Genomic DNA, 27,906 nt, shown 5'->3' on the forward strand with positions numbered 1-27,906 from the left:
TCTGATTTTTACCACAGGGAAGAATCGCACAGGGCCTGTCTGACCACCAGGGGGCGGTAATGAACTGTCATTCAGGCTGGCAGACAAGCTCTGCCCACATCGAGCAGGAGCCTCTCCTATAGGGGGATGGTCGTGACGAGGAGCTACTTACTGAACGAACCCAAATGCTCTCTGGTAGTTGAGAGAGGGAGAAGAGGAGGAACTAGAGCAGACAAAGAGCAGGCTGGAGTTTGTTTACCTCTGATACCATTTCCACTCGGACGAGGCGGATTAGTGAACAACTGCTGCATAATTTTTTGAGCCATTATTATTATTCTCTAACGCTGGAATTATTATTTTTTATTTGAAGTAATTTTTCTTTTTCGGGGGATTTGTTTTTCTTCTTCTTCTCTGCTTTGGTCACTTTGGACCTGTGGATCACATTTGGATCTTCCGTTTAATTTAGACATTTTTTTTTGTTTTGAAGTGAAAGCCCACCTGACTGAATTCAGTTCGGAGTTCGCGGAGATGTCGTGTCAGTGCCATGCGTAGTCCATCCAGGTGAGTTTTGGACGCAGCGGAAGATAAGTGCGCACTCTGTCAGTCGTGCGGCTCTTTGGGTGGAATATTGCGCACCGGCATTTCATCTGTCACGCAGCAATCTGCCGCGCTTCTGGCTCAATGTCTTTTCCTAAAGGTTTTAAAAAGCAGTAAAATTACGCACAATAAAACTCTGGTTTTAAACTTTAATTCGCACTCCATGTCATAAAGTTGCAATTTGCCAAGAGGCGCTCGTGCTTCTGTTAATGCGCCTCAAAGCCAAATTGCACTTTTCATTACAAAACAGTTTGATTAAGACATCTTACAGCGGGGGCGTAAAGCAACAGCTCTTTTCGGATTCTTTGTTGGACCTGTCATTTTGTGGTGGATGTGAATTTTCCTGTGGTCATCTTGACTTCGCCGGTATTATTTACTGACACCCCAAGCTCAGATCCGCATGGCAAACTGTTGGTGCCGATGCTGTTCGCTTTGTCTCCAACTAAAACTGCTGTTTTACTGGCCGAACAGAGAGCACGCCGTCTTCTGCAACTTACATAAATATATAAAAAAGCACGGCAAATTGCGCAACGGTGCGTGTGCGTGTGTGTGTGTGTGTGTTTTTTTTTTCAGAATAGACTATTTGATCATTCCTAAACAGCCAGCTCTCCGTGCTTCCAATTTGCCTGATAATAATGACTGAGGTCACCGAGTTCAGCTGGGCTTTTATGAGTCAGCTCAAGAACTGACATGACATTTTTAAAAAAAAAAAAAAACAACAACCCATTTCCTCTTGTATATTTTTAGCTTTACTGTTGTTTAGTTGGATGATAATGGGCAACTATGGGTCTGTAATAGATTTTCTCTGCCTATTTAAACAATGCACAAGTTTGTGCATAAGTGCGCACTCCCCTGTGGGAGGCGCACACGCACTTGGTTTAAAAAAAAGAGAGAGAGAGTGAGAGAGACGCATATACATATACGCCAACAGCACGGCATAATCCAGGAGGGTTTTGAACTTCCGCGTATCAACCTGCTTGCTTTTTTTCTGTGACTGTGTTCATGGCAAAGCCACAAGTCTTAATTCCCCCCCTCCTCCCCTCCTGACAACTGTCATCCTCGCCGGAATCCTTTGGACAAAAATAAAGAGCCAACTCATTTTTCATACAGCTGAAGAGCAACCGTGTCGGCGCCGTTTCTCCGTGCGCAAACGTGCGTAAAAAGGCAGGGATTCAGGTGTCCGCCAAGACGTGCCCACATGACTGCGTGAACTCACTTCTTCATAGGGTCAGAATGTCCTGACAGACAAATGGATCTTTGCAGCTGTAAATATGCAGCGTAATCGTGGCAAACAGGAAGAGCGGCTGCAAAACTGTATTTTCAAGAAGTTTTTAAACTATTCGTGTCATGTCGAGACTATTGTTTTTGAATGAAAGTACTTAGACGCTTAATGTAACTTCATTAATTGGACTGAAAGTCCACTGGCAGAGATAATCCTTAATAACTTTCATAATTTGTTTCTTGGAACAAATTTCTCCCAGTCTGCTTGCCCTGTGACGCAGTTAAAGTTACCCACCTCAGCTGCTCCCTTCATGTGGGATTTGAAATTTCTCCCTCGTAAAATTAAACAAAGACTCGCCATAATCAGCAATTTCTGACAAACAATGGAGAAGTCATTTTGGACAGGAAACCCCTGGTCCACAGCCTGTATTCAGGAACACATTAAGACACTCTCTGCGCTTTTGATGGGGTCAGCTCCCAGGGGCCTATTAGCTGAAATAAAATTCAGAATAGGTACAAAAATGCACAGAGGGTGTGTGGCTGAATGAGTCAGCTTTAATATTGTAGCTTTGCGCTGGTAACGTTCTCCAGCTGCAGAATAAAGGTGTTGTTGAGCGCCGCGCAGCTCCAGATGCCGCAGAAACGAGGGGCTGCGGGCGGTTCGCGCAGATGGCAGTCCACCCTGACGGTGCCGCTCTGTTCATCCAACAGACCGCCAAATCTGCGCGATGGCTCGACCGAAGTAAAGGCAACAGAGGGCAGCAGCGGAGGAGCTCCACCGTCCGCCGGCGCCGCTCGAGGCTCGGCGCACGCGACCCGTCCGGTCCGCGGCAGAGCGCCGAGCGCCGCGGGAGGAGAGCCCGAGTCGCCGGCCTGCTCCTCCAACCCCCCCGCTGGCTTAGACGTGTTTCGGAGCAGGTCGATATTTCGCTTCCCCCGGCGCTCGTCCAGCGGCTACTTCTCTTTCGAGGGCGACTCGCTGCCGAGCTCTCCGCTCTCGCCGAAGCCAGTGACGGCGGAGAAAGCCACGCAGACGCCCAGCCCCACCGGCCAGGTGATGAACCACGCCCTGCAGCGAATGGCTGTGGAGCAGGGAGGAGGACCGGGGACGCACCGGCTGCACGGTGAGCACAGGCACTCTCTCTCTCTCTCTCTCTCTCTCTGCAAACAACACAGCTGATCTGCGGGCGATCACACACGGTGGATTCTCCAAATAAGAAACACGGGCAAAAGTAACACATATATACCAAGAAATGAAATCATATTGATAAAGACACGCCATCTTTGCAGTAGCTGCCTCTAAAAGTGATCAAATAAAACCTCTGACACATGACCCATCAAACATCCATTCCTGCTTTTGATCAATCATCACCAGTAGTCCCCTGTTGATGGTTTCCTCATCACATTCAGAGTGAGTACTGATGAGTTTTAACAATGATAGTAAAATAGATAAACCAAGACGGGCTGTTTTCACCACTTCTCTTCCTTTAGATAAAGAGTGACTGCTTTTGTCACTGAATTATTAGCTTTTTTTCAGATTAGTAAGGCAGACTCATGCTTTCATCATGTTATTCTGTTCAGCTTGACCTGTAGGGCCTCTAAAAGAAATCTATCCTATTCGTGTTAACAGATAAAACCGTCTCTTCGGTGCTACCAATGGTGATGCCCATGTTTTCATTCCACTGTAAATTATTGCGTAATGTCTACAGTCCTTAGTAAAATGTTACCAAACCTGTATGAACGCTCAAGCCTGTTGTCAAATAAAACTTGTTTACACAAAATGTTAAAAAAAAAAGTAAAGACATTTAGTGTGCTTGAATTATATGTGGTTTGATGTTGTTTACTGTGAGATCTTGAGTATTTCGTGCATTTCTTAGGGTGCATTCACACTAGCCTAGTTTAGTCCGCTTTAATCGCACTCTAGTTCGTTTGCCTACAAAGTCTGGGGAGTTTGGGGAGGTGTGAACGCGCAATCGAACTCTGATGCGGACCAAAAAAAGCAAACTCGTGTCCGACTAAAAACCTAGGTCTCTGTTGGGTTGAACTCTGGCGTGGTTCGAATGCATCTGTGAATGCAAGCGGACCAGAGACTGCTCCAAAAGCAGGAAGCGGACTACAGCACAGGGCCTTCTGGGTAAAAAGAACCAAAACAAACATGCTTTTCTACCACTTGCCGGAGAAATGGCTCAAAGTCAGACGTGGAGCGAAGAAATCCTAAACAGAAATCCTAAAACTGCTCAAATTTGACACCTCTCCATTTTTGTTCCCTTTTCCAGAAGAAGGAAGTTATGCTCAGTCTTCTTCAGAGGTTTTTGTGTCGTTTCCTTCAGTAGTTCTTGGTGCAGCGCCACCACAGGCGAGGAGGGGGGGGACGGGTTGCTCAAAGGGTTTGGCTCAGTTGACCGACTGCCGTGTGAATGCGAACCGCAGCAGCTGAAAATGGAGCAAAGGTTGCAATTTTGGTCCCCAATCGAACCGAGTCCGTCGGACTGTCAGGTGTGACTACAGCCTTAGTGTTTGTTCGATTGTTGGATCATCACAGATTGTTTTCTGAGTCAGGCTTTGAGAAACAGAGGGAGGGATCGCGACTTCTGCCTGAAGCCACAGACCTCACCCAGGCATGTGTGATGATACACACATAAATTGTTTCTTTATTAACTCAGCACCAGTTGGGTGTCAGATAATTTATACGTCTTTGTGAGAATTTGTATGAGTGAACAAAAATAAAAGTGATAGTTCAGATGTTTTGAGGTGAGATTCTGTGAAAATGTATTAAACGATCAATATCTTACCTGTAGTAGATCACTTTTTGAATTACTTTTTTTTTTTTTTTTTGGACAGAAATATACTATTTCTGGAAGTGCTCCAGGCTGGAACTGCAGTGCTACTGCTTAATGCTACCACTTTTTGTACATCATTACATGTGAATTAGCACACTTTGAATGGTAGGCATCAAAATGAATCAAGCTAGCTGCTGGCGAGCTAGCTTCAGTCTGCTTTGCTGCTTCACACGTGATCTCACGCTTCACACAGCCTATCAAGCTTAGCCTACAAATTTGGATAGTCAGTTTAAGCTGCCAAACCTTCTATCTGACTGTATAACATGACTACTTCTTGCCTGCGCACACACCGCTGCTGCTTGCTTTCTTTTCAGCCCCTCCACCCATGGGCTCCGAGGTTAATGACACCCTTGCTGCTCTGGCATGTAGAGAGACATGTCCAGGAAGCAGGGGGGTTGAGATACACTCATCACCCTGTGGCATGTTGTGCAACATGATCAAGGGAATTAGTGCCTGCAGTTTTACAACACGGATATTTAAACATGTAAGCTGTCTGACTAAAATCAAATTATCAGCAATCTGTGTCTTCTCTTAGCAATTACCGGACGTATTGAAACAATTTAGTTTAACAATAAAAGACACCAGTCTGACTAGACGAAAGAATTTTAAGATGAAATCAACTCAGCTGCCTGTCGAGACAAAAAAAAAAAAGAGTCAGCTGACATGTGCCAGGAAGTTTAAATAATTTAACCTCTTTCGTACCACCTTGTCATCTTAAGCTTTTTGTCAAATGTGTTTAAAGTGTTCAGGGCATTACCTGGAAGTGATGCCTGGGAAACCACAAATGCCTAAATTGCTCTGAGTGGACACTGTGTGGATTTTACCCAGACAGCCACAAACCCAGGACCAATACAAAGTCTACGTGATGTCGGATTGAGATTTCTTTGTGACGTAACTGTCCCTGAAGGCTGACAATATAATTTTAATGTTGAGTATTGTTGCCAAAACATGCCACAGGACAAAACGGTCCTTGTATCGTGTTCCGAATGACAACTTGTGGTCGGTTGTCACTTCCTCGTTGTTATGGAAATAAGCACCTACGCCACGTGCAGTCAGCTGTTAGTGGGCAGCAATCACGGCTTCACTAATGAATCTATCGAAGTTTTTTCTGCATAGACCCATAATCCTAACACTATTATAGATGTTAACACATTTAAAATTCACTTGAGTCATTTACATAGCTGTATGGCACTTTTAGAGTAAGCTTTGTTATCTAACAAATGTGATAACAGGGAGTTATGAAAGGAACATAATGTGACAGATTTGTGATGTTCCAGAGCTCAAGTAACCTGCCTACAGATATGTTTGTAGAAAATGGATGAACAGATTAATCTTTTCTGGCAATCTTCTTGACAAACAGACGACTTTACAAACAGAAACAGTCACATCTCAGTGGATTCAGAACCTAAACGTCGGCCTTTCTGCTCACGGAGCCTCCAGAGTGTCAAGAGTTTTATCAGCTCTCACAGTTTTGATCCTGTTTTTATATCTGCCGCTTAGCTCAGTACAAAACCAGAGGAAAGCACGCCTGTCACCTCCAGCAATAACCACTTAAAATAGTTTTCCAGCGAACTTGTTTACTTTCACCCAGTCTTCAAGAAAAAAAGTCGACTAAAGCTTTTAATTGTGATGCTGTCAGCTGAAGTTGTTCATCCTGTTGCTTAGTAGCGAACAAAACTGAGCCAGGAGGCTCAAATATTGCAAAAACAACTAATATAGAGAGCAAGTGATGCACACTATTGATGCTGATGTTTCTGTTTCATGCAAAAATACACTATTTAAAAATAAGTTGTTATATTTGACTTTAACTGTCTGTCTGTGTTGTCATCACCCTAGCCAAAGCTGCTAATCTATTTGTGCTATTTGTCTTGTCTTGTCTTGTTGTTTGTTTTTATATGTAAAGTAGTAATATACAGTTTGAAAACTAACTTTCAGAAGTATCAGCAACTTGTAATCTCTGCCTGTATTCTTCTGCCTTTTATAATAATAGCAGTGTTTGGCTTCACTGATTGCCTTGTGTTTTCTTTTATTCCCTTTCAGCGTGGAGACAGACGAGATAGCCATCAAAAGAGTGTGTGCGGGTCATTCATTAAGTGTGTACGTTAAAGCAGTCAAAATAGGTCTGCAGTCCTTTTGTAAGACGCAGACTTTGCATCTTAGGAAATCTGCTTCATCTTTAAAACTGTTTAGCAGATAACAGCAGATACTAGGTGCATCATGTCGTGCTTTTTCCCTGTTTGTGTGTCGTATGTCAGGTAGAGCTCCCGGAGGAGGATCAGTTTATCTTCTTGTTGTTGACCCGCAGCGTGACAACACTTCCTCCTCCTGCAGCAGGAAGAAAGCACACAAGTAGTCAGCTTTCTTGAGTTTCAAAGTGAAATTCTGGTGATCTTCATTATAACAAAACCTCATCACTGAGTGCACAAAAGTAGATTTTGCCTGAGGCTTTCATTGTACAAACTCAAGACAAACACACAAACTGTAAAAACTGCTTGCAGATGCTTTCAAAATTAAGTATTTAGATAGAAAATTGTACAAACACGATTGTATAACTACGGTTGTTTGCGACGCATCCTGCCGCACAAATTATTCATAGGAAATCTGTGCAACAGTGTTGAACTTCTCTAATGTGTTGAACACAGCACACACAGAGCATTTAGAAATGGGTCGTGGATTGTTTCAGTTTGACCATGTCGACCGAGCAGGCGTCAGTCTGATGGATGGATCGCTGAAGTTGTCTTTTTGATATTGGAGGATGTCAGAAATATTAAGTCTGGGTTTCAGAATGGCGCAAGTGAGTCATAAGTGGAGATCGGTAAGAGGTCAGAGCCTTTCATAGTCATACTGTAGTTCAGACTGAAATTCTAGCAGATTAACCACAAAAACACACATTCGCACATAACACTCGGCCAGCTAGAAGACATGTGTGTCATGGTACTAGTGAGATGTATCTACAGCTGTAACTCGGATGAACTGTATTGCTTTCATTTATACAAAATCCAATCTTGTCTGTAAAATATTAACTAAACACATTTATTTGGTATGGTAAACAGAAGTCTGCATTCTCTATTTATTTATTTGACAAACTTTGGTACTCATATATGTATCTTTGTTGTTTTCATTATGATTCCAAACATTTGTTTTGTCTTAAAATAAATTCAGATTGGTCAAAACTAAGCAGGTTTTCAATCTGATCTTATGAAAGACATATTTTATAAACCACATTTGTTTATAGCTTATATAGTATATATATGTGACTTTGCTTGTGTTCATATGAAAACTTAACATGCAAATCACAATAGAGTCGATGAAAAAGATAATTAAAATGATGGGGTTTTCCAGCTGAAGTGTTCCTCTGTCACATGGCTTCACTGTTTGTATGAAGACTCAAAGTCCAAAGATTATGAAGTTCAAGTCTTGCCTGAGTCACAGTTTTTTGTCAAATTGTATTTCACCTCCAGACAAGTTTCGGCCCAGATTTTGTCAGGAGTTCCTGAAAATGTGCCATTCATTGGGATTTCAAGTGAAAATTTGTGTATTTACTCACAATTTTGTATTTCCCAACTGGGTCCCAAAAGTCAAATGCAAAAATGCAGCCCAGTGAGATACTATCTGTAGGTCTGCTGATTGTGTTATCAGTGTCATGTGGTGTCAAAAAACAAACAAAAAAAACACCTAAAATCTAACTAGTGAAGTATTACACATAATGACGCATATCCAGTGCTGAGATTTGTCCTTTGTCAAGGGTTTGGACCCACTATGTGTTGTATACACACACACACCTACGTGATCATATTGACAAATGTTTTTTACTTTCTGTTGCAGGAAGCTCTCCCAACCCCTCTGGCACGCAGGCACGAAACGCAGCAGGGGACATGGAGGCAGAGTCATTCGGACGTCATCTCCGGACCATTGGGGATGAGTACAATAGGCTTTTACTTTTAAGGGTCAGTGATCACAAACAGTTTCTAATAAAAATATTATAATCACCCGTATTTGTTCATTTGAACTTTTGAATGTAAAGTGATTGTAAACTGAATGTATTGGTTACATATGGAAATGCTTCTAACTTGTCATGTTGGATGATGTAAAGGCATCTGTGACTATACTGGTCCTTTTTTTTTTTTTTTTTTTGGAGTTTTGGGATGAGAAAACAAAAGTATGACTTAAAAATTACCCAACCAAAAAGACTGAAGCTGCAGAAAATCAAAATGAATCAGAAATGGCTGAAGATAAAAAAAATTTTTTTAAACAACAACAGCAAATTAAAGGCCTTGCATTCCTTCAAAAAATGCATACCTGCCAAAAATTTAAACTGAAATCATCTCATTAGGAGAGAGAACTGAGTTGTAGCCATTATGGGCAAACCATATACATGACTATATGCACAAGGTCATGTGAGATCTTGTGAAGTATTAGCATTCAGAGTAAGTACCACATTAAAATTTTAGCTCAGTATCTGTATAAGTGGCTGGGCTACAGCCATTTTAGTGTTTGATAAGGCCATTTAACTGTGGTGGCCATCTTGGATGTGGTTGATTGTAAACGTTAATCACTTGTAAATGGGTGTCGCTTGATTACTTTTGGAGACTTTCATTAAAAATGTGGCTCTGAGATATTTTGCTAATGTGCAGACAAACAAACGCACGCACACACAAATACGGGCAAAAAGATTATCGTTGCTTCGGCTCCAGCGGTGGGCTATAAAAGCTCATTGGTGGAGAGGGAAGAGATGTCATTTCCTCTGCAAAACGTTCAACTGGTTTCTGGCAATAGGAAAGACACTAAAGCAAAAAAACCAGTAGCGCAAATTGGGTGTTTAAATGTGGTTAAACCCAAAGACGTTCATTGACTTCTCACACTTTCAAATCACAGCTTATTTGCTCAGCCTGAGCAGCAGCTGTTAAGCAGCTTATTTCCTGGCTGGCAGACAAAGATAGGGAGCAAGGCGTTGGCGGATGCTGAAAGCAAACTACACACCTCACCTTCAGTTCAGTGCCATATTACCTCCGTGGTGTTTTACCAATCTTCGCTAGCATGAGACTTTATTCTTCTAAATTTAACACTCCTTTTTCCCCTGTAAACAGACTGTTGCCAATGACGGATGACTTACCCCAGCTTCTGTTTCTGACAACGACGTGAAATTACAGTCGCATTAGCTTAACAATTCCTTGACATGCTTGCCTTGTCAATTCAAGTACAAAAAACCTCCTAATTGTGCAATTATAAAGTTGTGTTGCTGCAGTATGATGAATTTCCTTTTGGCTTTCTGTTTGCTTGGCAACATTTCGGCATGTTGCATCATCGCAGTTTTATTTACTATCAAAGGATGGACTGGATCGGGGAGGAGGGAGGAAAGTCTGAGCTCATTCAAATTCACTTTAATCTCACCAGGAAAGTGGGTTGAAAAATAAAGAGTCAAGAAAATGCATGACAGGGCTTTTATGTCCTTGTGAGGAGCTTCAAATGCTTCAAAAGATTAACAGGTATAATAAAGCTTCAAATCAGCATATCAGCAGTGTGATGCGTCAGAAACGTGCATCTCATTTCTGATGCAATGAGATGCACATTTGATGAGGTGCAAATAGAAAGCAAGGTAACTCCTTTTGTCGACCTGCTTTTGCATTTTATTGAAACAACAGCATCCTTCAGTCAAGAAACCAAACAAACCCTGTATCTCTTCAAATTGGGGTTTTCAAATAGTCTTTAATACCAAAAGAACTTTGAGAATTTAAAATCATTGTGACTATTTCCTTACATTAATAACATTTGAGGTCTATGTTCATCGTTTATACAACAAATATTAGATACCAGCATTCATAAATACTGTAATTCTCAATGCCAGCTTTGTGCTGTCTTATGTAACTAACTCTTAACAAACTCAACACCATGCAGCAGTCGTGCTTACTCCTGTACTCTTTTTTTTTTTGGCTACGCAGCTCTATGGAACATGCAACATTGAGACCTGCTCATTTCAGGAATGACCAAACTATTCTTATGTTTACATTTGTCATTGAAAAGCTTTTATGACTTTAAATCTACCTGCAAACAAATCCATATATGCATGCAATCATGTTCTCTGAGTACTCGTACAGGGGGTCAAAGATTACATGTTGAAATTCCAGGTGGGTACGTCCAGAGACTTTTTCAGCCTCTGGGATACCAGTTAGTTCATTTTAAGGGCAGAATCCAAAGTCTTCTTTTCATCTCATTTAGTTTTATTCTTAATATAATATATATAATCACCCCTTGTGAACATTCTTCATCTCTCTTTTTGGTAGCTGGTGCAATTAATCATCTTGTTGTTTCTTCCCAGGAGTGCAGATTTCACTCCCGCAAAAAAGGAAAACTAAGATTAGCACTGCTCTCTTCCACCGACACCTGTACCTCCATTTGATTTATTCTTCAATTTCGCATAAATAGTTGATAATGCTCGATGAGGCCCTTTCACTTTCACAGTCATGTCTGAGTGAATCTGGGACATGAACGCTGAAGCCAATCAGCACAAGTAGGAACGCTGCTCTGCACTTGTGCTATGCTTACACCTTACTGACAATAAGCACATTATGCGTTTATTTAGAAACTAAACAGCACTGGTATAATATCACACAAAATAACAAAGAACACAATTAGCTAAATACAAGAGACCCCCACCCTCCACCCGCAGGATTTTAATGTATGAGTGTAATGACTCAGCACTTCAGGAAGAATTTGATTTGCTCCATATGTGAAAGATTTCCTGAGCTAGAACTCAGTACGTGATAAGAGTCATGTACAACAACCCTGCTGCTGTAAGTCCAGTGGTCGGTGAACAGAGAGGCAGGAGGGTGGATGAATGTGAAAACGATAAGGGCCGGAGCTGTGAATCATCACCTAGTCACACATGGAAAAAGTCAGGGCAGTCCTTCTTTGAACTTGGTTTCAGAATGATCCAGAATGCGTGCGTGTGTGTGTGTTTGTTCTTGCTTTAGAACAGAGAAGAGGCATTGAAAAGAGGAACATGGAGACTTGTTCCTTCTTTTCTGACCAGGTGTCACACTGTAGACATGCCACATGCATGGTTACACACAATGTCAAAACCGCAGCTGCAAGTCATTTTATGTTTTTATGATTAATCACTGGTATAAGGAGACATTTCTTTTAAATGTCTTTGCTGCTAAAATAAACACACACTAGAACATTTGGTTTAATTTCATCATTCATAGCAACATCTGTTATCAAAGGATCTGAACCAACCTCTTCTCTTGACTGTGAAGTTGAATATTTGTTCTTTTAGCATGATGAAAAGCAAGGACTTGGTCTCTTGCTGTGAGTAAATTGTGAACTACATGAACGCTACATTGCCAAACCATAATGGTTTCCCTTATCACCAAGCAATTAGCTAAGGCTATCAGCCCAAGTCCTCACTGATGGTGTGATTCATGAGGTTTCTCAGTTTTACGGAAATCCAGAAGGTTTTCTCTTGTATCATAGGAGTTTATGTGCAAATTTCCTATGTTGACTCAGTCATTTGAAGCGTTACTTTCGTTGTCACCGACTCGCATAGCTGAAATCATCAACTGGGCCCACCGAGATACATGAATCATCTCTGACTCCATTTCAGACTGACCAAATTAAGTTATGTATGATCCTTCAAACATGTTGTGGAGCTTCACCTGAAGTACTTCATCTGTGTCAATTATTACTTAATCTTTTTGATGTTTTTTAAAATTTAATTTAATATAAAGCAATGGTTTCTGCAACACACGTTTAAAAGAATATTAGTAAAACTCACAGTGCCAAGAAAGCCTAATTACAACACTCTACAGCTCTTCTCATAATGGAACAGGTAGTGTTTTGCATTTCCAAGTAAACATTTAAACATGACAAACTTTACTTCAGTCCTGGTTCCCTGATGATGCACCCTGAAAAACCTTGGTGATTCATTGGAATTTCACGTACCATCCTGATGAAGTCTGTGTTTGAGAGTTTGGGAGAAATAAAGAAGTGAGATATCTGAATCATCTTTTGGGTCTGTGATAGCTTCCTTCCTGCACCTCTTACAAACGTTTTGACAGGAGTAATCTAATCAGAAGAAGGCCCATATAAGAAGAAATATCTACCATTTCAAGCAGGAAAATGTCATCAAGGTTCAACTGAATGCTTTATTGTAAACTTTTACACAGCATCACTGTTTCTTCAGACAAATATTTCCAGAGAAAATAACAACGTGGAGTATCCATATTGGAACCTCGTCCACTGTCTGTTGCAACACATTTTATTTGACACACAAGTTACAAAACAGATTTTACTGTGGTGTTAAAATCTACAACGTAATGTCCACATGAACCGCTATAAAACTTTGGAGTTTGATTTGTTCAAATAGAGGAAACTGGTTTCCTAACTGGGTTTTTTTAAGGCTTGACTCCTCCATGAAAACTTGCCCATCTGTTCTCTGAACTGATAATACTCTGACAGCTGTCTACTGCAGGTAAGACGCTGACAGCTCAGAAGTACTGCCTACAACCCAATTTAAAAAAAAAAAACCTGAACTACTGCATCCTTTTGAGCCTCACTGTTCTGTAAGGTGCAAAGAAGGAATGGAAAGTTATAGAAAAATCAAATGAGTACTTTTACTCCTACGTAAAATATTGAAACAGGCCTAAAGCCGTTGTTTTACAAGGATAATAACTCACCATTAAAGATATTGTTTAATGCGTGAAGTTGTTATCAGGCCTGAGAATGACTCACAGGAATATTTCACTACCTTCATCCTCTGTTGATTCACTGTTGAACAGTTAGCTGTCAGTATTCCTGTGCTGTTAACAGAAGAGCTTAGTTCAGCTTTATTGGCTGAAATCCAGGGCTGAGTTGCAACACTTCTTTCTTTTGTGAGCTGTAACTCACATTATCTAGCTATTTTAACTCAGATACACAGGTGTTTCAGTTTTTATGGCATTCTAATGCTAGAGAATAAGTAAAAATGCTTGAAAAGCAACTAAAATACTCACTTTTGATGAGAAAACCTGATTTATTGAGTCAAGTTGTTTTTTTTTTCTTTCATCAGTACTTTCTCTCAGAGTTGTACTTGTTCCTATGCCCTCATTTATTTCTGAATCCCTCTGTATTGCTCCCTCTGTTAAACATTTACACAAGTTCATGATTCTTTTTTTTTTTCTTTGTCCGTGTTTGTTTTCAAACATCTGTAAATGCGCTCAGTTCGGTGAACGTGCCCATTTGTGTGCGGTGTGTCAGCTTAGTGTCTGTGACAGTGTAGTTTAATTATGCCTCAACCCCGTGGTTAAGAAACTCTCAGGGAGCAAAGCGCAAGGTCTAATTATCCTGACCAAGCACACACAAGCACACTCACACAACCATCAACGCACAATCTGTCATCTGTCAGTAAGACATAAAACCTTTTGTCCCAAAGACAGAAATAACTCTGAGGAATATAGTAGACCAGTAGGGTGTCACTGGTTGGCTGCTTGTGTGTGTCTGTGTAACTGTGGTAAAAAAGAAAGCAGAAGCAAGACTGTATACTTAACTCTCATTGTTAACCTGTACAACAGTGGGGTTTGCATTTGACTTAGGATTTCAGTGCCAGTTTAGAGTCTGTTGTTGTTCTGTTGAATGCTTGTTTGCATTAATATTCAGACTTTTAGTTACTGTTGCAAAATAAACTGAAATATTTTTTTAAGGGTCTGTGTAGAGTATTTATGAGCAGTCAGCATCTTACCTGCAGTAGACAGCAATTCAAGTAATCTCAGATGGCGTATAAGGGAAAGTTCTACTTTTTCCTCCAAATGTAACAATGGTCATTATGGCCAAAACAGTTTAATCTTAGTTTCATCAGACCTCAGGTCATGTCTCCAGAAATTGTGGTCTTTGTCTCTGTGTGCAGTTGCAAACTGTAATCTGCCTTTTTTTTATGTTGCTTTTAGAGTAATGGCTTTTTTCCACAATGAGTGTCTCTTTCGCTCATCTTGGTACAGGATTTGTTTGACTGTGGATAATGACGCTGTCTGACCAGCTTCAGCCAGCATCTTTTGTTTTTGTTTTGGGGTAATACGCACATTTGGCACCAAAACACATTCTTCTTCGGCTCGCAGAACCCGTCTCCTTCCTGAGCATTATGATAGCAGGGCATTCCCGTGGTGTTTATACTTGCGTATCATTGTTTGAGCACATAAACATGGCACCTTCAGGCACATAGAAATCATACCCAGAGTTGTGGAGGTTGACGGTTCTCTTTCTGATATCTTTCTTGATTTCTTTTGATTTTTCAAGGCTGTCACACAAAGAAGCAGTGTGTTTGAGGTGTACCTTAAAATGTGTCCGCATGTGTGCCTCATATTAACTTAAATGTTGTCAACTAACCTATCCAAAACTTCCAAAGCCATGACATCATCATCTGGGTTTCATGTAAACATCTGGTTTCAACCCTCTTCCCATCCATCCATTCATTTTTTCACCTGTTTTTTCCTTTCCGGGTCGTGGGGGGAGCTGGTGCCTATCTCCAGCCTTCACTGTGAGAGGCGGGGTACACCCTGGACAGGTCTGAGGTCCACCACAGGGTTTCAACTTCATATACGTTAAATTGTGTTTGAATCTTTTTCTAGTCAAAAAAAAAATGTGTGGAGTTTGTATAGTGGCACTTAGAAAGAAAAAAAAAAATAAAACAGAGTGAGGAAGACAGAGATGTAGTATAACAAAGCCAGGGTCAGTTCATGTGGTGTGTGTGTGCTTGTAAGTGTAGCCTTGTTTTGAGAGCTATTTTTGAGAGGCAGCATAGTAAGCTGTGGTAACCAAATAAAATCACATGAGGCTTTTGGCTGACTCAATGTTTCCACTGTAAAAAAAAGAGCAAGACAAGAAGAAGAGCAAGAAAGCAAAATGAGAAACCCAGAATTCTTTGCACGTAAGATCTTTGTTATTTTTTTCAAGATTTAGTTTCAGCAAAACATCAATACTTATATTTAGTCATTTAGCCAACATTTTTCTCTAAAGCTGTAGAACTTTAAAAACCTCTCAAACACACGTTAGGTTCTAAATTCATTTAAATTCTGTATTAATACTGAAAAATAACAAGTGGAAATGGAACCCAAGGGCAACAAAGTAATATCTTCAGGGAGTTAGGGTGTTAGGAGTGTAATAAATGATGGTGCTCCTGTAAGACAGACCCTGAAGAGATTTTTAAAGGTACTGTAGACTGGGACACTTCTACGCTGATTGTGATTGATAGCTTGTTCAATCACTTTGGAACCACAAATGAAAAGTATCTTGCATCTTGACTGTCTTTTGTGCATTAGGATAGCAGTACTGGAGAAAGTTCCAGAGAGGAACACAATGGTTGAGAGGAAGCATTAGTCTGTCTTACTTAGACCAGATATCAGGGTGCTGACCCTGTAGGCAAGCATTAGATGCTTGGATTTCATTCCTGCAGCCATTGTTACTAAAAGAAGTTATTACTGTGGATAATTTACACGCATTAGGCAAACGTTTGCGGCACAGGTTTGCATGATATTACCCGTGACTCCGCAGGCAGATGACCAGAGAGGAGGCTCTGTGCTCTTCCAGCACAGAGCCTTGGTGGACACCTTAGAAAAACTAACTGGATAAGAATGTTTGTCCATGCTGTGACACCTTGAAGAAATGCTGTGTCCAGTACAATTTAAACCAAGAATAAGCCACGATTAAGATGTTCACGTCACAGCAGACAGATTGGTGGATGCCATTGTTTATTTTGACACAAGTTACAAGGAAGTCAATTCAAACTCTGTGCTGTAGCTCTACCGAAGCTGCATTCAATGACATTATCTCCTGTTTCATGGTTACTCTGCTCTGTTTTGCATGTTTATTTCTTCCTCTATTGCATCACACAATTAGATGCATGCTTGTGTCTCTGTAAAATACTTCATGTAATGCACATGAAGTAGATGCATGTGGTTGTGTGTACATAAAGAGTTACTCACAGAGTACAGCTGAGAAAGGATTTGTGGTAGCAGGTTTTCAAATCTCAAATGATGGAAAGGGTTATTTGGGTAAAATTAAAATAAGGAAACAGAAATTGGTGCCTTAATGTGACAGTGTGTGCATGACTTTTCCATAATCCCCCGAGGAATACGGTCGGGAGGCAAGAATTTTCAGTGCAGCAGGTTTTGGCTTCATTCATATCCAACCTTCAGCCTGCAGTTCTTCAGCTGAGGAGTACATCTGTTTCTAGTTGCAGTGAAAATCAAACCCCTCATCCTGACTGTGCAATACGACCATTCATCAAGATAACTCACAGGCCCTGTTGTTATCCTTAAATGATGATTAGTATTCACAGATCTCCTGACATCACTGTTTGCATCTGGATAACTAAAGATGATTAAAACATATAGATTTGTGACTTTTGGAGGTGCTGGGGCATCGTTTTCTCTCTTGTACCTAATCTGGCTCTAATACTTCTCTGGCTTCAGCTTTTCCAGTAGCATTCTGCAGAAAAACAAACAAATGTTTTTCAAATTATCTGACTAATCCTCTGAAAATCCATAAACAAAAGAAACTGAGCCTGTGAACATGCTGTTATCAAAAGGGTAATAGGATTCACATTGTAAAAACAAATTAGAAACATTAAAGTACAACTTGTTGGTAATAGTTTCAAACATACCATATGGTCTATTACACTTTTTTATTGACAATTTATTAGCTGCTTTTAGTGTTTTGTGTTTAGAGTCAGAACATTACAGACCTCAGAATGTTCTTGAAATATGCATAAAGTTATAAAACACTTAGCTGTTTTTTTAAACCAGGAATTATCATCAAACAAGTGTGTGTGTAATGTGTAATAGTGAAACAAAGTTTCAGTAATCTGTTAAATGACAGTGAAATTATCAGAGAGGTTGGTGAGGTGAAGAAAGAGCGCCAAAACTCTGCCAAGTTAAAACCCACAAACCTTAAGTCTGTCTTTTCCAGCAGCTTTCAGGTGAGATATAATCTTTATGACAATATGATCAACACTTCTGCAAACAAATTAGCTTTAATATTTACATTATCTGTGTTTATGTGACAATTAAGCATTTATGCGCATCAAAAGACTAAAAAGGACTAAATAAATTCTTGCATGCAGTTGAAAGTTTTTTTTACTTTTACAAAAGGTGTTTTTCAGGTCAACATTCACTTGAGCTTTTACACTGACGAGTATGTTGCTTTTCAAGGGTGCTATATGTTCAGGCTGTGGAAAAGAAAGAACATGCAAAGCATTTGCTCTTCACTTTACTGCCAAGCACAACAAACTCAGTTTTAGTTGCAGTGAAATTAGTGTTAACAGGACTGAGTCTCTTTCCGTGGTTGATCGTTTCCTTCCACGTTGTTCCTTTAAATGTTGACTTAAGTTTGAAAGTTCATAAGGCCATGATACCAGAGAAAATATAACCATAAAGAAGGAGAAGTATCACATGCCGTGTCAGAATTAAGTACTTTTCCAGATGTGCTTCCAGTCTTCATCCACGCTTGCAAATCTGCGTTGCCTCAGACGGGGAGAAAGTTATTATAGTGATGTTGAGCAGAAGTAACACTGCTTGAACTTCAGAAATGGAAAATTGTGTCTTGAAATTAATTTTTTAAAATCTCCATTGATGCACAGATGTTGAAAACAGCTACCTTCAGGTTTGCCCTGCTGTTTTGCTATAAACAACAAGAGCTGATTAGCAGATGGTCTAAGAATACTTTTTTAAAATATTAGAATAGTAATAAATCTGCTCAGAGAGTCAGATGCCTTTTTTGGGACTAACCCCCCTAAAAATGTTAAAATGTAATAAATATTACATCTAATGTAGTAATTGAAAAAAAAAATTGGTGTGGTATGTAAAACTTTGGTAAAAAACAAATAAAGACAGAGATAACTTCCATTTAGTGTATTATACAGCACCAATTCACAACAATAGTCATCTCAGGGCACTGTTCAAAACATAAAATCCATTTGGTTTCAAACATATATGGGGTCAAAATATATTGTACTGGACACAAATTATGATTACTGAACAGGCAGTGATATATGTTTTGAACAGCTATCAATATTGTTTGCAACGTTCTCAGTCCTATCTGTTCCTGCATTGACATAAAATACAGCCACATGCTTTATAATTCTGATATTATATTCCAGATTTATATTGGTTCTGTCTTGTTGTGACAAGATCTGTGCTTATATTTCAACATATTTAATGTTATTTAAAAGAAATGCAGTCAAATTGGACGTACTCAGTTTCTGGGAGTTACAAGTTTGATCGACTGCTGCTGTTTATCTTTTCAGAGGACATTTGCATACAATTTTTACTTTTTTACCTTTCCCAGATCACTTAGCTCAGTTACACGAGGATCTTGATTAACACGGAAGGTGTCAGGATGCGATTTGGAGGCTCATTCAAATCATCCTGAAATTACATCTAACTTTGAGCTTGTTTGCATCATCAGTGTACTGTAACTGTACCTCTGTCTGCCTCTTCTACCTCAGACGTCTTTCACAACCAGTCTGTTAAGTTGCCAGAGGAGCTTTTGTGAACCCTGAACACTAATTCCTACAAGATGTTTCCCTCAGTTTATTTATTTTTTGATGATGCCGGCCAAATAATTTAACAGATGTTCAGTCTGACTAAGATCTGATGACTGCAAAGGCCATCGCATATATAAGGCTCCAGATTTTAAAATTTATCAAACTTTTCAGTGGCCATTGTTGCTCTGCAGATGGGAGCACTTTCATCCTGGACATGATACACAGAAATATTTAGCTATAGATAATTACTCAGAACAGCTGCATTGACTGATTTTTAGTGACTTTTCGAGTCAGTGGAACAAATAGACCTAAATTATTCCAAGAAAATGCCCCTCAGACTAAAATCCCCTCATTCTGTGGTGGGATGGGGTTCGGATCTTTTCTCCAATTTGTCACCCATCTCCATCATGCCTAGTAAACTGTCTGTGGGAAACGATCAGAGTTGTGTCCTCTTTATTTGAATATTTTGGCAGGTTTTCGGTCATCTGTGACCTGTTTGTTTAACTTGGTCACAGTGAGAATCCAAATTAGAAGCAGCCTGCAGCTCATTACCGGGTTAAATAGTCTTCCCCTCACCTGTTTCCTCCCCTGGCATTAGGCCTTTCAGTGGTTTTTGGCTCACTTTTTGAATCAAACCGCACAGCTTTGATATGCCTCTCTTACTTCTCATCCATAAAGATCCTGTTTTTCAGAGCGAGGTCTCGCCCCGGGGCAGGCGACTTACTCTGAGCCAGTCACTGTCTGGAGAGTATTGTACAGTCCTTCCGGCCTGGCTGCACCAAGTGGGCTGAATGCCAAATGAAAGGGGGGAAAGAAATCTCAGCTCTTGTGAAATTCTTGATCTTATTTGTTCTTATAGTGTTCAGCTGCAGCAAAAGCAGAAGCAAAAGCTTTCATTTATCAGAGGAGTAATGATGTGAGTGTAAAGCACTCACATCTGAGAGAAAGATGCTCCCTACTATCATTCTTTGCAAACTGTTTTTTTAATTTGGCCATAAGTTCATGAATAAAAAGAAAATAAAAAAAATTCTAAGAGCTTTTTTTTTTTTCTAAAGAAAGTTCAGAGGCAAACAAAAAAAAAATTACTTTGAACTTGTATTCTTCATGTTTTTATGACAAATCTTCTATGTGTGTATTTTTCCAGTAGAAATGTCCCTTCTTTTTTTATGCAGATAAAACAAAACAAAACAAAACAAACAAAACAAAACATGGGGAATCTGACGGCTAGAGTGATGGACTGAGGCCAAGTCACAGAGCTGTCGACTGCAGGGGTAGAGAGCGGAAAGGAAAACACCTGCTTCAGTCAAAACCTAGACTGTGGGGAGGCTGTAGGAGGAAAGGAAAGGCAGGAAAACAGCTGAAATGCACATTGTGAAGACACTTTTACGGTCCCAGACAAAACTACTGCAGGTTACTTTCAGTGGTCACACTTTGACTGTTTAAACAAGTATTTTATGAATGTGACGCTGACTGCATTGAAGCAGTTCACTTTGGAATCTGATTGATTTCCTGGGCTTTAAAACTTTGGTTAAGATTGATAATGTGGAGGTAAGACTCCAGAGATAGTCTCTTTTTAGCCTTGGAATCAGTCTGAAAAGACACTTAATAGGAAATGTGTCGACAGAAGAACCGGACTGAAGCAGTCCCATGTTTCAGAAATAATCAAGTGTTTGGAGTTTGCATGTTCTCCCCATGCATGTATGAAGTTTCTCCTGGCACTCTGGATTCTGGTAAAGAAAATGAATGGTTTATGTAATTATGGAGTAATTAACTGACCTTCACTTAACCTGTAAACATTTTAGACAGATACTTCACCTGATGGACACGATTCAACTCCCCAAGTGAACAGTTGAAGATATTTAGCGGGGTTTTGTTTGATGACATTCTTATGTTTATCTTTAGTAACACGAGATTAGGTTGGTTTACTTTTTGTTTGTTTTATTAAAAACCCCTAATTGTATCTACAGAGTGGTATTTCCCCATTTCCAATAATCAAACTTGTGTTTATCTTTGAATATGAATGAGATGTCAGATGTGAGGGCTGTTCTGCTCTTGCATCTTTGCAACAAATTTTGTTCAGTGAATGTATACATGAGGTGTACTACATCATTAAAAATATATATATATTTTTAATCTAATACCAGAATTCTCTTTTCTTCCTGTAACTACTGTAAATAAAAGCAAGCAGTCAGTAATGCTGCAACTAACATACTTCTATAGGTATGATGTTTGATGCACTTGATCCTGACAGAAACCTTTGACAGAAAGCTCTTTCTCAGTTTTAATAACAGAAGAACATTAAATCCCCATATTCTTTGCCTAGGGGGCTGCGGTTGCCTGGTGGTCAGTGCTGTGGTCTTGTAATCCCGAGGCTACAGGATCAAGCCCAGATTGTGGCAGGAAGGGCGTTCGATGTAAAACAATTGCCAAATCTTTTGTGCAAGTTTGCATGCTGTGGCGACCCTTGAAATAAGGAACAGCCAAAAGAAGAAGAAGAAGATTCTTTGCCTGGCACTGCCAAATAAATACAAAAATATGAATGTGTTTGGACCTTTATTTCATTTTCCCTTTCCAAACACTGCAGGCTAAATGCCTTTAGAAGGTAATCAGAAAGAGGTTTAACAGGTTAGAGCAACGAAACACATCATGTGGCTCCAAGCAATGGGTTTCAGTTGCACTTTTCACTTAAATATATCACACCCACCCGTCGTTATAATAAACTCGATTGACTCAACTGGTCTCTACCAGAGCAAATAAAGCATGACCTATGGGTTGTGTCTGGTTTCACATTACTGCTATATTTTAGCTACAGCCAGCTGACATGAAGGGGAATAATTTGTTACTTTAGTGTTTCAGAGTGTTTGACATGTGGACTCTGACCTCATTTTTTGCACAAGGATTCATGGTGCTGAGTGTGGTAATTAATTTAAAATGCCACAAGCAGCAGTGGCAGAAAATCACGTCATACCGTAGCCGTCAGGTCTAATGTACGTTCGGGGAAGTAGCAGAACTGGTAGCTTAACTATGTTATTGTGATTGAGAGAGTGTTTAGAAGGTGTCCCAGTGATACTTGTTTTTATCTTTTGATATATATTTTCTTCAGTACCCTTTGCAGACAAACAATAGATTTATATGTGAATATGCACATTTCCTAAGAAAAGTCTGTGAAATGACAGTATGACAGAAAGTCAATTGGTGTACAGAACAGAATAAAAATCTAATTAGAAATATTCAGCCTGACTTCATCCATAAAAATGGAATACTCAAATAAAATCGAGAAATGTGCATGTGGATTAAAACGTGCTGGCAGCTGGAGGTGGAGAGAGTAAAAAGTAAATAGAGAGTTGTGGCAGGATGTTGAGATCTATACTTACCTGCTTCCTGTGGATGTAAACATACATCATGCATGTCCCTTTAATTTGCAAACATCAATCAAGCCAAAAGTGTTTACATGAATATTTGATGTATATGATGGCCCGCTCAGAACATTTTGTGATGAAAACAAAAATTATTATGAGTAGACTAATGCAAATTATTTATATGAACCTGGAGGGTTTGATAGATTATGGCCGACTTTTAACAAATAAATCATATGCATTAACAAAAGCTGCAGGAGGGGGTATGTTGGAGGTCCCTTCTTCTTACTAATGTTCAAAAATAAGTTCATGTTTTAAAGCTGAATGTAAAAGTTTAGCCAAAGTAGCACATTAGCTTAGCTGAATAAAAAACAGATTAAACTATGTATCTTAGTGGAACTTATTTGGATACTGTGTGACGTTTTTTTGTCATTATTACTATTTTGACACCTTCTCTTGTCTGTGTTCTTTCTTTTCCAGAGGATGGCAGGCCGACCCAGACGAAACATCGTTCCTCTGAACCTCCTGCCACACATCCACCAGGAGCCTGTCGCCATGCTCTGCGTGAGCCTCCTGCTCCTCCTGATTGGACGGCTCATGTACTTACAAGGCTGCACAAACAGCCAGAATAATTCTCAGGTTTAGCCTTTCCAAAACCCAGCAGACGTAGCAATTTGAAAAACAAATCTTGTGATTCTTTCTGTTTTGTTTGGTCAGTTCCTTCCTCCTCTTCTGCTCTTTTACTTTTAGGAAGGAACTCTAAAATGGTTGGATGTTTTGTTTTTTGCACCACTGTTTTTCCTTAAGGGCTTTTGAGCCTCCATCAATCGACCAAAGAGGCAAGATTTTGCACTCCTCTTTTTTAAAAGCAGAGGCATTCGTTTCACCTAAAATTGCAACTGCAAAATTACGCCTGTGGAAAATCAAACGTGCCTTGTACAGTTTTTTTTACTTTTATTTGGCTTATTATAAGGCTTTTTTTTAATTGTACAGTGATTATACACTTTCTGGGCAAACAACTTCTTGGGCCCAGGGTTGTTAAAGTACATGTTCTGCAAAATTTTGTCTTTGTCTTACGCAGCAGATGCTTTCAGATTGCAGCTGAAATTGTCACGCTCGAGTCCAGCATGTAACTCACTCATGAACTGTATGGGAACCAACTGGATGATGTCTTTTCATCATTAACCATTGATTGTCACGCATCGATCCGAAACTTTTGTGCCGTTTGGTTTGACATTTTCTTTGAACAAAGTATGTCTTCCTAAGCATACATCCAAAAAACACAAAATCATAACACCAGCATTTTTAACTAGAAGGAATGAATTGTATAGCAGCTCCTTGATTCCTTTTTGAAACAAACGTGGCTATTGCTTAGAAATCTATAGGTACAGGTGATCCACTGCAATGATATCTCAAATGTTGAGTGGGAAATCAGCACTTATACTGTTTGGCTTCACTACACTACGCTGCATGTTTTTAGACTTTTTTACTATTTGCAAAAAAATAAATAAATAAAACAACTTAATCTAGACAATGATGCCAGATGACAGTGGTGGCCATAATATTGAACATCCCAAACATTTGAAACATATTTAGTCATTCTGCTTAAACACTGTAGCTCTTTTTTTTCCAAGCAAAGTCTATTAGCAACAAGATCCATCCAAAGCTGGGCATACAGAAAGAACCACATTGTTGCTGTGGTTTCTAGCCAAACCTCAATACACACAGTAATTAGTGGAGCTGCACCATTGTTGTCTCTATAAAACCCTGTTGTTTTCTTTAACAACAGGTGCACTAAAATCAAAGTTTTTAATAATCTTTAGGAAGCAAATTTTACTGATCTCAATTTTCATCATCAAAAATGCAGTTTGCGTTTGGATAACAGGTTTAAGTGCAGCAGGATTTTAAAAAATGCGTTGCAAAACATCTATTATTATAGATAAAGCCATTTTTGTGGGAGCCATGTCATTAAAATTTGACGTTATTTGAATTAATTCTGCAAAGGTACTTAGGGTAGGTGGCTCTTTTCTTGCCAATTTTTTTAAAAGCATGTCGTATAGACTTGTTTTTTTTCTGTCTTGAAACATCACACAGTATTTTCTCCTCCATCTGTGTTGTGAAAATATGGAAAACAGCAGTCAGTAATAACATGCGGTTCAATCTAAAGTTATTATCTAAAGTTATTATCAGCCTTTTAGATGTCACTTTACAGAGTTTTAGCTTTGTTTAATCATGAACTTTTATATGTAGAAAAACTGGAAAAAATGTTAAATAAAAGTGTAAATAGTTTCTCCTTTTCCTATGTTGTACAACTCAAGGATTAAAATAAAACAAAAAGCAAAATTAATTTTGCACAGGAGCTCATTCCTCCACTGGTTAACGCAAAATTACAGTCTGATTAACTGTTACTTCACTGCCTAATAAGCAGTAAAAGGTTAAAGAACAACTTCAGCAATGAAATCCCAACAGTCCTTGAAATTAGTTACTACTGTATTTTATTATTATTATTTTGTATTTGTTACTCTGTTAAACAATAGATCAAACTGTACTGTCTTCCAGTTTCTGGTTTTACCATTAGCAGCCAGAGTGTGAGTAATCGGCAAATTTTGGCTGGTTTGCAACTTTCCGTTTATAACAGTGATCCAGACGAAGCCAAGGCCGCTCGTGCCAGCCAGGTCATTAAACACGCTTTCTGGAAAACAATCAGTCGTGATGAATACGAGTCAAAAATGTTAAGATGAGGGTTCATTCTTCTTTGAAGTTTTCAGGCTCAATTAAACGTCAGTTTCATTGTCATTAAAACAGCCAACAGAAGCAGGTTATCGTTTTTGTTTTGTCACAAAGGTTTTCCTTATCATTTCTAAAAGGCATGTTACCACTCAGACTAGATTCAAAATGAATCAGGGCAATGGCAGAAAATTACAATACAAACAGCCCTTGTAGATATTAAACTTTAAACTACAGTTCATTGGAAGTGGAGAAATTGTATCAAATGTCAGAGTTGTGCATGTTCATGGTTCATTATTGGAAAATTTTGGAATTAATTTTACAGCCCTAAAATTATTTAGTTATTTTCCTTCATTATTGTTGAATGTTGGTAGAAAACCTCACATATCAGTTCACATATTAACACGATCAATCTGTTGCATCTTCATTCTGCTCTCTGCCAGCTCTTCTGTTCTGTATCCTAATGTGGATAACTTCCCTATAAAACTCATTTCATTCACATATTTTGTTTGTTTTTGTGTTTTCACAGTTAGAAAGCAAAAATCAAGAGCTAAAATCTGACTGAAAATGACTCATTTTTGATTGTGGTCTCTTTCAAAGCATTACAGTTTGAAGCTTTGCTTTCATAAATTTTTGTTTTCATCTAAGCATCCCCTTATCAGACAAAAATCCCACTTATGCCATTCAATGACCAGCCGAGCTGTGATTTTTGGCTCTATATCCACTTTTTTTAACTTCACAGGTACAATGTCTCAAAGTTTTCTATTGGCTACTTTCTTACACTTACACTTCGCTCCTGCCAGCCATGGCTGCTTGTCGGTTTGGGTGCAGTCGGCGGGTGGAAAGTGCTCAGGAAGCTGGCACGCAGGCACATCTTGGCATAAGCTTTCACTTTTGATGTTTATGGCATGAGCAATCAGAATCCCCACAAAATCAAGTCTACCTGCACAGATGTCTGTGCAACACCCTGACTGTGCGACACAAATGAGGCATAAAAACAAATCCTGTCCTAGAGGAAAAACATTGCATTGCTTTCTGCGTTAAGTAGCTAAGCTTTGTTTTCAGTCTCTCAGTTTGAAGCGCCTGTTCACTCAAAAAAAAATTTTTTTTTTCAAAGAATGCCGTTTATAATGTTGCCAAAGGTATCTAAGCTCAGCCTTGTTAAGTTCACAGAAATCATTGATGTAACTCATAGATGTGTTCATTTGGACATATTCATACACGTACTGAGATACATGACTCAGTGACTAAATAATCTTGTTGTCAGAAGGGGTTGAAAAGTGTCAATATAACGCTATTAGTCATGTTTCCTTCATAAGTGTTTTTAAATGTAATTTTGTAGGTTGTAGAAGAGAAGAGCTTTAAGTACTTCATCTCTTTTTAAAAAAGAGAGAAAATCCACTTCATTGAGCTTTTGTAACCAAGTGTTCCAAGCAGTTCATGAACCAGTCAAAACTTCTGAAACAATAAATATTCTTTGGATGCAAATGAACCCAGACCAAACAGTTGGACTCTTGTATTCAGTGCCTGTCTGCAGGCTTCAAGTGGAGCGATCCGATTTGCCTTCAGTAATCACAAAATCAAACCAAGTTTATTGGTTGGTTGCAATGACCCGACTGGATTAAATATGTTTGTTTTGTTCTTGTTAAATAAACATAAAGCACCAGAAAACAATTTGACTAAGATATTAATGGGTTAAGTGTCATATATAAATGTTTGGTCTGTGAACCATCATGAACAAATTTGGAATTGAAATCATCTAAGGCTCAGTAATACCCAAATGTAGGCTAACCCCTCCCCCTTCACAGTCAGAATGTGATATCTGTGTTTATTAAATGGGTTTCTAAATGTACACCGCAAACAAATAGAAAATACTCATAAAGAAATGCAAAGTAACCACAAAAGCCTAGTGGTATTGTTCAGTAGGACTTTAATTTTAACCATGCTGTAGAACATTCAATAATTTCTGTTTCTAGTTGTACATCTTTTCTTCATGTCCACTCCTGCTGGAGAAGTGTATCCAGTAACTTGTAACTTTCCAGATTTGTTACGCTTTTTCTCACGCACAGAGACGCGTCTTCCCTTCGTTTGCGCCACGTTTTTGCCGCTTTGCTTTCCCCTTCGCTGTGACACTGAGAGAGCTGTGACTGCATGTCGATTTCTGATATTGTGCCACATGAAACCTACAACCTCATTTTCGAAGTACTGTATTACAGCTGGAGTGCGAGAGGCGAGCATGGCAGGGAGGAAACCGAAAGATGATTTACTGCTTTCTGAAACTGATATGGAAACCTAGCAATGTGTGTATTCTTCGCCTCTCTGAAGGCGTTGGTCCACAGAGACAATTGTGTGACATATAGGTTTTTTTTTTGTTTATTTGTTTTTTTTATTTGCAAATTAATCTGTCAATCTCCGTTTGTTTTGGCTTTGGGATCAGTTGAAAGCAAGAACCTTTTTAGTAAATTATTGCTGGTTGGCATGCAGGAAAATGAAAATGCTATTTCATGGGAACTGTTAAATAGACAAAACACTTTGCAGCTTGTGGGACCGAAAGGCAGTGCAGTGTGATGTGCTTTTGCTGAAAATGCTTTATGGAAATGCTTTTTTTAAAAAACATGTTTGTGTAGAAAGTTAAAAAAAAAAAAAAAAAAGGAACAACTCCTGATGACCCAGA

At 39.3% G+C, this 27,906-nt stretch overlaps 1 protein-coding gene across 2 annotated transcripts; it reads left to right on the forward strand.

The window, feature by feature from the left end:
* On the forward strand, positions 1-27,906 carry LOC108242694 (bcl-2-like protein 11). 2 transcript variants are annotated; one of them, XM_017427706.3, is made up of 4 exons: positions 1-540; positions 2,509-2,921; positions 8,463-8,584; positions 22,986-27,906. In XM_017427706.3, the coding sequence occupies exons 1-4, from the start codon at positions 524-526 to the stop codon at positions 23,148-23,150; spliced, it is 717 nt and encodes a 238-aa protein (XP_017283195.1). In that variant the 5' UTR covers positions 1-523; the 3' UTR covers positions 23,151-27,906. The 2 variants fall into 2 exon arrangements, with proteins under 2 accessions (XP_017283195.1, XP_017283186.1); XM_017427697.3 differs by lacking the exon at positions 1-540 and having other exon boundaries at positions 1,673-2,921.

Source organism: Kryptolebias marmoratus, linkage group LG22, assembly GCF_001649575.2.
Source record: "Kryptolebias marmoratus isolate JLee-2015 linkage group LG22, ASM164957v2, whole genome shotgun sequence".
NCBI classification, from domain to species: domain Eukaryota; kingdom Metazoa; phylum Chordata; class Actinopteri; order Cyprinodontiformes; family Rivulidae; genus Kryptolebias; species Kryptolebias marmoratus.